The sequence below is a fragment of the Artibeus jamaicensis genome, unplaced genomic scaffold, assembly GCF_021234435.1.
Source record: "Artibeus jamaicensis isolate MK-2021 breed Jamaican fruit bat unplaced genomic scaffold, CSHL_Jam_final contig_387, whole genome shotgun sequence".
NCBI lineage: Eukaryota > Metazoa > Chordata > Mammalia > Chiroptera > Phyllostomidae > Artibeus > Artibeus jamaicensis.
The window spans coordinates 38010254-38022543 of record NW_026521812.1 but is presented as its reverse complement, the minus strand read 5'-3'; the positions used below and the strand labels follow the sequence as shown (position 1 = coordinate 38022543).

The 12290-nt window shown below is 43.8% G+C and overlaps 1 protein-coding gene across 2 annotated transcripts in view; it reads left to right on the top strand.

The window, feature by feature from the left end:
- The window catches only part of GJA10 (gap junction protein alpha 10), a 17902-nt gene extending 5612 nt beyond the window's left edge, over positions 1 to 12290 (top strand). Inside the window, exons 3-4 of one of the 2 annotated variants that reach the window (XM_037131223.2) lie at positions 4258 to 4325; positions 4726 to 6609. In XM_037131223.2, the coding sequence (XP_036987118.2) occupies positions 4743 to 6338 (1596 nt within the window). In that variant the 5' untranslated portion in view covers positions 4258 to 4325; positions 4726 to 4742 and the 3' untranslated portion in view covers positions 6339 to 6609. Of the gene's footprint in view, positions 1 to 4257; positions 4326 to 4709; positions 6610 to 11821 lie in introns of those variants that run through there. The other variant, XM_037131224.2, reaches the window with a different exon arrangement.

Here is a 12290-nt window from a genome sequence, read left to right as displayed (position 1 = left end):
GGAAGAGAAAATGTGTAAAATGTCATAATGGCATTTCTCCTGGAAACCCCTTATTTTCCCATTGAAGGTGCCTTTGAGTCTCCTTAGCAGATGAGACAAGGGACTTGACACAAATGAGCTTTCCTCTTCAGCTGTTGCTCCCATTTACATGACTTTCTCTCCCTTTAGTGTTATGTTGGCTTTCACGACCCTAAATGCTTTACAGACGCTCTGTAGAAGACGAACAGCCCCTCTTCCATCACCAGGTGAATGAGGCGGCGCGGTGCCTATCGGTCCCATTGACTAGCACAGAGGCAGCAGCTAGTGGAACAGGCATGCGCGTGCATCTTCATCTTTTGCTTTTCTATCCCGGGGCAGTTATTCTCTCTAACATTTCTGTTCCCTTCTGCCTGTCCAAGTGTGTCTTGGGCATGTCAGTGACTCTGTCCTACATTCAGCATAACTTTGTGAGAGTGGCAGTGGGAATGTTGAAAAATCTTGTTCTCTGCGGCAGCGGTTCTCACCCCTTAGTGTGCTGATGCCCGCGGAGAGCTTGGGGTGAAGCTATAGGAGAGTCACCTACTCTGTGCCTCTGTCGCTTTCAGATTCTCTGCGTAGCAAAAAATGTTCTTGAGCCGTCTGTGTCAGCCTAATAGAAAATCACTAGACCATGTGATCTACAGACAGGCACAGCCCCCCCCCCCTCACCCCCCGTGGTCCAAAAATGCTTCATCTTGTTTAGATGCTCCTCTTCCCAGCACAGCATGGTGTGCAGGAACACTGGGGGCTGGATTGTCCCTCCATTATTACTTGTTCACATTTGATGAAGCTAGACTCACCCGAGGCAGCTCTTGATGAAATCGGACATGACCCATTGATCTGTGACATCCATTCCTAGAGCGATTCATTGACAGATCATTGTAATCATTCCCAAATGATAAAGGAAAATTCTCATTTGTTTCACTTTTCACTTTCAAATATGATACACCAGGACTGGCTGCAGCATGGTGTCAGTTAGAAAAAAATAATGCAAGAGAATTGCAAAACACCAAAGGCCATGTTGACCTCGGGAGAGGACTAGGGTAGACTCCATCGGTCGAAACTACTGTGCTCATTCTGGACTGGGCCCCGCGGCCAGCTGAGCAGACGCTTTATATCTGCAGCCAGCAGCCGCTGCCCCACGAAGTAGCCACTCATGGTCCCTCTTTCAGGTTGTCTGAGCCCAGTCATTTTTGTGGTCCACCTGTAAGGTAAGTGGTAAATATGTGGGTTTTCTTGTTTATAGAACTATAGGAAATCCCTGTGGGGATTGAAACATAAGATGTAATATAGAATTTGAGAAAGAAACACCAGCTTTTTACATTGGAAATGCTAAATTAGTATTGGATAATAAAGGAAAATTCAACAATATTTCTAGGAACTATAGTCGTTTAATGGTAAAAAGTAGTTATTTTTAGTAAACAGGAATATTTGTCTAAAGGATCTGGCCTTTGCATGCCACTATGAATGACTGTATTTCTGTTTTTCATGTTGGCCTAGTTCTCTTTTACTTGGTGTTTAAAAGTAATAATTTTCCATTTTTAAGGAATAGTGGCAAAAGGAAGCATTAAATAATTTAAGTCAAGTAGAGAATAAGTTAATGACATGAGTTAGCTTTTTCACCTTAGAGTTTTTATATAAAATAGAAGCTCTAGATTTTTTTCAGTGTTAAAGTTATTTTGTAACAAAGAATAATGGCCAGCAGTTTTTAAGTGAATGACTATGGTAAATGAACTGAACTCTGTGAGGGATGAGAGGACTTAGTAAATTCTTGCTTCAGTTAGTGAGGTACGAGTCCAAAATTTTTAAATCCAATTTTTATTTGGGAGTACTTTATATGACTACATTGTTAATTTTTGAATTTAAAGCAATTTACAAGTACATGGGGTAAAATATAAAAGAGAGAATCTATTTTTAAATTTTATTTTAAACATTGTTTATATACATGTATGCACATACAGGTATACATTTACATAGATGGGTTGCCTGGGATCAAAATCTGTCACGCTGCTTTAGAAGAAGAGTCATTTTCTTTTTGTCTCTCCCTTCTTCCTCCAAACTCCCCCCTCCTTTCTCGTCACCTCCCACCGGCCTCCAGGAACCTACAGCAACTTCCTGGTGTGTGTCCTTCTGTTCTTTTCCCTCCACGCTCATGTAGTCACATGCACATACATCATATATATGCACACATAATTTTGTACACTTGCACGATTTCCTTTCACTCAGTGATATACAGTCTCACGTTGAACCTGTGGATCACCTGATTTGGGGAGAATTGGCTGGCGTCTTCACAAAGAGTCACTGAGGGTGTGAATCCATGAGTGTGGCATATCCCACTATCACTATATTTAAATAGTGGTATGTGCATGGGTGTTTGGCATTGGCAACTGTTCTCTTCTTGAAGCTCCATCCTGCTTTGGTTTCAGCGGCGTGACCCTCATGTTCTCCCCCTTTCTCTCTTGGGCCATTTCCTATTTTCATTTGTAGACTTTTTTTCCCATGGTATTTCTCAGGTTTCTGGCATTGCCTCGCTTTTCTTTCTAGTCCCAGAGTGATCTCATCTCCCTATTCAGGACTGTTCACAAATGTTTAAATGTTTATATCTGGTTTAGCACTGTTTTGTCGTTGTTGTTCTCTGGAGCCAAGTGCTTTCTGGACATGGCCACTTAACATTTTTTTGAATTTTATTTTTCAATGACAGGTGACATTCAGTGTTATTTTATATTGGTTTCAGGTGCACAGCATTGTGGTTAGATAATCATAATTTACAAAGTGCTCCCCCGATTCTTCAAGTGTCCACCTAGAACCATATGCAGTTGTTACAACATTTTTGACCACATTCCCTTTGCTGGACTTTGCATCCTTGTGACTATTTTGTGATGATCAATCTGTACTTCTCGATCCCTTTGCCTTTTTCACCCACCCCCAACCTCTCCCCTCTGAGTCTGTTTTTTTTTTGTTATTGGTTTATTTTGTTCTTTAGATTCTGCATATAAGTGAAATTGTGTGGTATTTGTCTTTCTCTGTCTGCCCAACTTCAACTTAGAATGATACCCTCTAGATCCACCCATCCTGTCACAAATGGTAACATTCCATTCTTTTTTATGGCCATTTCCACTTCTGCCATTTAGTTTTGTTGGGTAAAAAATCTGTGTTTTTTCCACTTATAATTTCTGTCATTGATGTGCTTAAAACGCCTTTCTCTACTTCAAGATGGTAAAATATGCTTTTACGTTTTATTTTAATACTTTCACAGTTTACTTTTTTTAGATTTAATACTTCACTCCACCCAGAATTTATACAAGATGGGGAAAAAGTAGGTCTACACTTGTTCATATAGAAAATAATACAATAATTAATAATACAAGAACAAACTCTGTTTTGCATACTCACCACTGTACACCTACTTTTGCCCAACCCTGTATTTGTGTTTGCAGGTAAGCAGGAAAATTTTTAATGTTTTTGCTCTTGTGATTTTTGACTTGATACTCATTTGCTTGTTTTTATTGTCCATTTTATATGTTCGTGGGAGTGCTAAGTACTGGGAGGGCGGGGCCAGGTATATCGTGTTCATCGTTGAATTTCCTCACACCTGGTAGGTGCTATTAAGATTTTAGTAAATATCGAAGGAATAAATTACGGAAGGAGACAATTGTTTCATTATTTGTTTTAACATAATAACACTTTCCTATTTGTCCTCCATATATTTTATATTTGGAAGTCTTCCACATCTTATGAGATTTTAACCTACCAAGTATTTTAACCTCATTGAACCTTGAAAAACATTAATTTTTTTCAGGATAAACCAAATAACTTGTTCATGTCAGCTATACCTTGATTCTTTTCCAAATTCAAGGCTTGCTAGAGAAGCAATTTATATTCACCTCTAAGATAGCAAACTTCCATGAAAACATGCTTTTGGGTGTAATGTTATGTTTTACTGCTGTTATTGATTCTGCGCCTTCTGAGTCTTTACTGCTGTTCCATGCCAGTTTCTGAGGGTTTATTTGACTGATTTCTGCTTTCCTTGTACTTTTAGTCTTGCGGTGGGAGCCATGGATAATACATAATGAGGACTTTTGTTTTTCTGTTGATGATTACTCCAGTGAGAAGAATGAGTTTTAAAGTGAAAAGACAATTCAGTCCACTATCATTGATTGACGCTGTCTCTATGCAAAGACCAAAATGCTATAGATAGTCCCTGTGTATTATATCTTGCACATTTTTTTTCTCTTGAAGGACACACTTTCGAAGGAAAGGGGACATAAGACAACCATCACACAACTCACTTTAATTACAGTGCCATGGTAAGACTTATTAAAGATCATGGAGGCTGTATGGTAAATGGGGCATCTCAGATGGGTTGACAAGTGAGCAAAATTGTGGGATGGGGGGCACTACATAAATATGAGGGCCAATGAATATGCTAAAATGACAGTCAACTTTGTGTGGGAGAGAAAGGATAGGAAGAAAATTGGATCAGATTGAGGAAGGCCTTTAGTCCCCCCCCCCCCCCCACCCAATGGATATTCTTTGAACCATTCTATCTCATCAAGCATGGGCCACAAATATTAGGGCTGGAAAACCTTTCATAGTTTTATTGAAACAAAAAAAAGGACCTGCTGTTTTGCTGAGCCTGAGTCTTTATATGTTATATCCATGGGTGTTATTAACCTCCACCTTTGTATTTTTTATTTTTTATTTCAGACGTTAGTCTTCTTACCATGGGGGATTGGAACTTACTGGGTGGCATTCTCGAGGAAGTTCACTCTCACTCAACCATAGTGGGGAAAATCTGGCTGACCATCCTCTTCATTTTCCGAATGCTGGTACTTGGCGTGGCAGCTGAAGATGTCTGGGATGATGAACAGTCAGCATTTGCCTGCAACACCCAGCAGCCAGGTTGCAACAATATCTGTTACGACAATGCATTTCCTATCTCTTTGATCAGGTTCTGGGTCTTACAGATCATCTTCGTGTCCTCTCCCTCTCTGGTGTATATGGGCCATGCCCTTTACAGACTCAGGGCCTTCGAAAAGGAGCGACAGAGGAAAAAGTCACACCTTAGAGCCCACATGGAGAATCCGGGGCTTGAATTGGAGGAGCAACAAAGGATAGATCGACAGCTGAGGAAGTTAGAGGAACAGAAGAGGATCCACAAAGTCCCTCTGAAAGGATGTCTACTGCGTACTTATGTCTTACACATCTTGATCAGATCTGTGCTGGAAGTAGGGTTTATGATAGGCCAGTATGTTCTCTATGGGTTTCAAATGCACTCCCTCTACAAATGCGCTCAACCTCCATGCCCCAATGCAGTGGACTGCTTTGTATCCAGGCCCACAGAGAAGACCATTTTCATGCTCTTTATGCATAGCATCGCAGCCATCTCTTTGTTCCTTAATGTACTAGAAATATTCCACCTTGGAATCAGGAAAATCATGAGGGCACTTTATGACAAGCCAGGCACTGACGGCGTTGAGGATGAAAGGGGCCCTCCGTTTCATTTGAAAAAATATTCAGTGACCCAACAGTGTATGATTTGCTCCCCCTTGTCTGAAAGAATCTCTGTACTCCAAGCCAACAGTCAGCAACAAGTCACCCAAGTGACTGTGCCGAAGTCTAAAACCTTGTGGCAAATCCCACAGGCCAGGCAACTGGAGGTAGACACCGGCGGTGGTAAAAATGACTGGGCTGAGAGGGATCAGCACAGCGGACAGCTCCACGTCCACAGCCCCTGTCTGTGGGATGATTGCGTTAGAATTCAGCACCCGGGACAGCAACCAGATCACTCCTCCTCTGGCACACAGAAAAGGTCCCAGTCCTGGCTAGGTATGCCGATGGCTCCAAGGCATTGTCCATCCTATGCAATAGGAACCAGGGAGCAGTCTCAGGACTCGCAGCCCTCAGGGGAGCCTCTCACAGATTTGCACAGTCACTGCAGAGACAGTGATGGCAGCCTGAGAGAGAGTGGGGTCTGGACAGACAGACCTCGCTCAGGCAGTAGAAAGGCCAGCTTTCTGTCCAGATTGCTGTCTGAAAAAGGAGAGCTTCACAGTGACTCAGGAAGCTCCGGTACTCGGCATAGCTCTCACGTAGACTCTCCACACCAGGAAAACAGCCCCTCGCTTCTGCCTTCAGCCACTGGGCACAGAACCTCAATGGTAAGTAAAGACAGGCTGACTGATCCAGGAACTGCTGCAAGAGGTGTTCCACTTGGGCCCCTTCTTAGCCTCCTCTCTCCTCTTTTGTGGTGTGTGTACCTTTGTGTTGAGAGAGAGGGAGAGGAGGCGAGGGAGGTTAATTTGTGGAGAGTTATATGAATTCATTCAATAAATTCAGTTAAATTCAATTCATAACATAAGCTTAATTGAAAACTTACTTTATATCAATCTGACTTTTAGATGCTGGTGTGTGAATGGATAAGATGCCATCTATGCCATCAAAGGGCTCAGAATCTGGGTGGGAAATGTAGAGAGGCAAACACGTAAATGTGATTAAGTGTAAGGTGCATGTTGGGGGTTTGGGCAAAGGAGGGAGTTGTTACCTTTTTGGATGGGTCAGAAACCTTCACTTTTTTTTTTTATTTTTTCAGTTGCAGTTGACATTTAATATTATATTAGCCTTAAGTGTACAGCATAGTGGTTAGACATTTATATAACTTACAAAGTGATTGCCTCTGATAAGTCTGGTGCCCACCTGGCACTGACATAGTCATTACAATGTATTAACTCTGTTCCCTACGCTGTGCCTTACACCCCCATGACTCTTTTGTAACTGCTAATTAGTACTTATTAATCCCTTCACTTTTTTACCCAACCCCCCCAATCTGGCAACCATCCATTTGTTCTCTGTGTCTATAAGTTTGTTTCTGTTTTGTTTGTTCATTTGTTTTTTTTTTTAAATAAGTGAAGTCATATGGTATTTGACTTATTTCACTCAGCATAATACCCTCTAGGTTCATCCATGCTGTCACAAATGGTCAGGTTTCTTTATTTTTTATGACCACGTAATATTCCATTGCATCTGTGTACCACAGTTTCTAAAAGCTTCACAGTTGAAGCGCCTTGAACTGAGTCTTCAAGGATGTGAGGAGTTCTCTAGACCTAGTGAACTAGGGTACCTGGGAGTGGCCATCCCAGTCAAGGGGGCAGTGCAGACAAAGCCTTGAGGTGTGGCACGGCTGGGCTCTCTGGGGACTCAAGTCTGGCTGGGCCGCAGGGTGGTAGGAGGGCTGTGCAGACAGGGAGGCTGGAGAAGGGAGATGGGGGCCTTGAGCGCAGGCGATGGGGACTGAAAAGGGACGTGCAGCAGAGCAGTGGCTGGGTCAGAGCTGCACGTCAGGGAGCTCTTCCCGCCACGGTGTGGGGGACGGACCAGAGGAGGGTCGTCGGTAACCTTGAGTTGCCCTCGTCTCACCAAGGAAGGAGGGGTACTCCATTGTTTTAACAGCTCTGGGGTTTAAAAGTCATATACGAATATTTGGGGACATATTTCACAAAGACTAAAATCAATATCATATTGATTTTAATTCTGTTCTCTGAAAAGCCACTGTGGAATAAACATTCTGTGACCACTGTAAGACATAATGGGTATTTATTGTGAATTCTTTTCAATTCTGGGAAAAAGAATGACACTTTACCCACTGCTCCTAACAGTTGTTTATCATGAAAAAAAAAACAAAACTCTTCCAAGTTTAGAATGAGGACTTCCCCATTAAACTCACTTGCTTGAGGTCACACACCTGCTTTTTCCTTTGATTCATTCTTTGTGTTAATAATAAGTCCCTCTAACTCAGTTTCATATCTCCTATGAATTTAGAGATATTTTGCTAGTGCAGTAAAGCCATAACTCAAGGATGAATCATCCTACCTGGATTTTTCCTAAAACGCTTCTCTCAAACTGATACTCATTTCTTGTTAGTGACCAGTCATCTACCTAGGAGACCGAGCTTAGAATTGATGTGTGGGCCTTTGGGCCCCTGTGCCAAACTGCAGCTGGCTTCTCAACTCTGGCTACAAATTACAGTCATCTGGGAACTTAAAAATTTTTTTTTGCCTGCCCAGGATCCATCAGTCCCAAAGAAACCAGAATCTTGGGGGATGGGAGGCAGGATCAGTATTTTTTCACCTCCCACGGCGATGGCAATGTGCAGCCAAGGCTGAGAACCACTTTTTAGAGTAACCTTGCAGGTGTCTCCTGCTTCTTATCTGCATTTGCGGAGTCGAGAAGACAGTGTTTGGTTCTCAGGCCCACACTCCATCCACTGAGCTGTACCAGCCAGGGCTCTAGGAGACCATTTTTATTGTGTTCCCTTTCTTGTAACTCCTTCCATGGGGGAGGAGGCCTTGTATGGGCAGAGAGTGAGGGAGAGACAGCAATGTTTAGTTGAGGTGGATTTTAAAAATTCTTCAGATTACCTTTTGGGAGAGAAGTTAGCCATGCTCAGGAGTCTTGAGCAGTGATGTTCAGCTGGGGTGCCACAAGAATTCATTATTACTAATGTTTCAAATATTTATTTAATATTTATCTATTATTAGAGAGAGGGGAAGGGAGCGAGAAGGAGAGGGAGAGAGACATAATGGGCAAGAGAAACATCGATTGATTGCCTCTTGCACACCCCCAGCTGGGGACCTGGCCCTCAACCCAGGCATGTGGCCTGACCAGGAATCTAACTGGTGACCTTTTGATTTGCAGGATGATGCTCCACCCACTGAGCCACACTAGTCAGGGCCACATTAAGTTTTTAAGCCTGCAATACCTGACTAATTAGGGGCTAACCTCCTTTCCCTTAGATTGTCAAATAAAAAAAAAGTGACAACAGCCAACACGACAATTGCCATCTGGTGTGAATGAGTCAACATTATACTTATTTTTTTGTCTGATCAGCAAAAAGTATATTTTTTGGTGTGCCGCCGAATTTTAGCCATTAGTTTATGTGTGCTGTTGAGATGAAGAAGGATGAAAATCACCAGCCTAGATAAAAGAAGATAAAATGATAGACTCTAATTTTTATCTTCCTCTTTCTTCCCTGTATTTTATGTTCCTAAGAATGGTGAGCAGTGCCTTTGGCCACTGAGCTTATGGTCACTTTTCCCTCTTACGGAGTCGACAGGCCACTTGGCTCCCCACATGCTGGGAAGTCTCGGGACTGAGGCCGAGGCTGCCAGGGCCGAGTGCGGGGGCTGGGCTGGCACGTCAAGCTTCTTGTAAACAGAGGGATCTTCAGCGGAAATTAGTGCAGCAGACAGGGTTAGGGCCACCCGCTTTTTATATATAGACTGTGAACTGGTTTTTACACTGTTTTAGGTCCTATATGGTAGAATTTTAGGGCTCAATCAGACTTTCCAGCCTCCAGAACTGTGAAAAATAATGTTTTTTTTTTTTTTTTAAATTAAAAAAAAAAAGGGTGGGGGGAGAGAGAGAGAGAGAGACAGGGAGAGAGAGAGAATGAATGTTGCTTCCCTGTATGTGCTCTGACCAGGACTGGGACTGAACCAGCAACCTCTCAGTTTAAGGGACAATGCTCCTGTCTATGGTACTTTGTTATAGCAGCCTGAACGGACTAAGGCAAGGGGTAAGCGTGCAGTCGGGGATCAGCTAGGAGGCTTGCAGTGGCCCAGGCAGAAAAAAGTGTGTTAGAGCACGGGTACCACCATCGATAGTTTGGAAGAACAGGGCGTACCCCCCTCCTTATTTACTGTTTTTCAAGTTCAAGTAATTCATGTTCATTGAAAGACATTCAAGCAATATAAAAGAACATGGGGTAAAATATGAACTTGACCATGAGAGGGTTCACCTCTTTTCATTCTGTCTCCTGGAGTCAGTTCCCCCTTCTTTCCCCAAAGACAACTGCTGTGAACAGTGTGAGCTGTGTCCCCCATCCTTCCTTGGTGCATTCTGGATCTGTCTGTGGGGACAAATATGTGTGCCCACATATCTGTTATTTGTTTTTAAAAATATAAACGTGATCACACTGAAGAGATGTCTCTGCGGTTTGCTTTTGCTCAAATCTCGGGGATAGGTCTCGGGGACCTTTCCACGGCAGCATCCATGGCGCTGCCTCAGTGTGAATGTTAACTCAGGCCTTCCCACTGTGTGGATGCGCCATGAGGGCTCAACGGCCATTCAGCCAGGCTAACTTTTTTCCTACTGCAGAGTCTCAGTGACTGTTTCATGCATGTAGCTTTGAAGGGTACCCGGAAGTGGAATTATTGGTTGTAAAGGGCTTGCATCTTTTACTCGGTGACGGATGCTTCAATCATCGCGCAGGAAGACTGACACCAGTGCATCCCCTTCCTTCTGAGCACAGCGGCGCCCTTTCTCCACACTCTTGCCACCAGCAGACACCGTCTCCCCCGATCCAGTCTAATGAACTAAAAATGTTTCCCTTGTTTTACTTACTTATCTATTTATTGTTTGCTTGTTTCCCCCCTTGTTTTAATTCACATTACTGTGATTACAAGTAAGTTTGTTAATATGTTTATTTGCCACCTGTATTTTTTTAAAGACTTTTTATTTTACTTTTAGAGAGAGGGCAAGGAAGGGAGAGAGGGGGAAAGAGAAACACTGATGTGGGAGAACAACATCGGTCAGTTGGCTCTAGCACGCCCCCAACTGGCGACGTGGCCCATGTCCAGGCACTTGCCCTGACAGGAAATCGGACCTGTGAGCTTTTGGTTCGAAGGCCAACACTAGATCCACTGAGTTACACCAGCCAGGGTGCCATCCGTATTTTTTTTCTTACCCGAAGACATTTTTTTCATTGCTTTTAGGGGAGAAAGGGGCGAGGGGGAGAGAGAAACTGAGAGAGAGAGAGGAAGAGAGAGAGAGAGAGAAATATCAATTGGTTTTCTCTTGCAGGCTCCCGGACCAGGAATCAAACCCACAACCTTTTGGTATACAGAACGATGCTCCAGCCAACCAACTGAGCCATACTGGCCAGGAGGCCATCTATATTTTTACCATGATTGTCCTTGCCTATTTTTCTGCTGGAATATTCGGATTTCTAGGAAATGTTATGTAGTGTTACATTAACTTTTTTCTATATATAGTAAGAATTTCAGTCTGCTTGTCTATTTATGGCATTCTAAACTTTTTACTATATTAAGTCTAAAATCTCTGTTGCTTCTAAGTTCTTTGGCTCATTTGGGAAGGTCTTTTTTGACTCAGCATTATTAATGAGTTATCAGATAGGTGTTAGAGGATGAGTTGTTATAATTTATTGAACTCCTTGGCTGAGAAGTTCTATGTAATATATCAGTTACCAAAGGAGGAAGAGACACACACTTTATCGAGGGCCCGGCTGTGGTCTAGACCCTGCCACGGGCTTCTTCACCTCTCTGACCTGACCCGAGCTTTTTCTCCAGTATCTTTTTGCTGCCATTTGCTCTGCTTGGGCAAGGAATCCTAAGTTTAGCATATTTTTAGGATTAAGGAGAGATCATTACAAAATGGATCATTCCACATTTGGCTCAGTTTTCTCTTCCACATTTTACAATGCCAGAAATCTGGCTATTTGTAGAGTGGGCAAAGATGGAGCTAGGAAAATTTGGCTTTTTAGTTTGGGCCCTGGATCTTTGGCAAAACGCCACCTGGAGAAAGAGGAGGAGGTGGCAGGTGGGATTTAGGCAATGGAACCTCCCGAATGGTGCTCCTCTGGGGCAGTGCAGGGAGAATTGTCTCCTGCAGCTGGTTGTGATGGGTCCTTGGTGGTTGTGCCAAACGGAGAGTCCCAAGTGGGTGGGCAGGACTGACTTTCGCAAGCCTTTTGAGTCTCCTTTGTTTTGTTTCCTATCTCTTTCAGAACATGCTTCTAGAACTTTCATCCGTCATGAAAAAATAATGCATGCCTCAGGCCAGAAAATGGGACCTTGGGGCACCTGGCGTCTGCAGCAGAACAGTTGTACCTGGTCAGCTTACCCCGCGGGAAGAACTGTAGGAACCGTCCCCTCCAGAGAAACGCCCAGCCAGCAGTGGGTGTGTGCAGGGAGCTCCCAGCTGTGCTCACCCACTGCCGGGGCTGGGGCCAGCCTCGCACAGCGCCCGCTGGCCTCTGTCCGTGCAGGTTCCACGTGCCAGCGGGGGTCAGGCAGGGAGGAAGTGGGCACCGTGGGAAAAGTCTAGGAGGAAGAGCTGCTGTCGTCCCGAGGGGAGAAGGACTGGGATGCGGCCACCACCTGTTCCCCACCCAGCAGCCCAGGGGGACATGTTGCTAAGAGGCCACCGCTGCTGTGCTGCGGCAGCAGCGGCAGCAGCGGCAACAGTTGGGACAC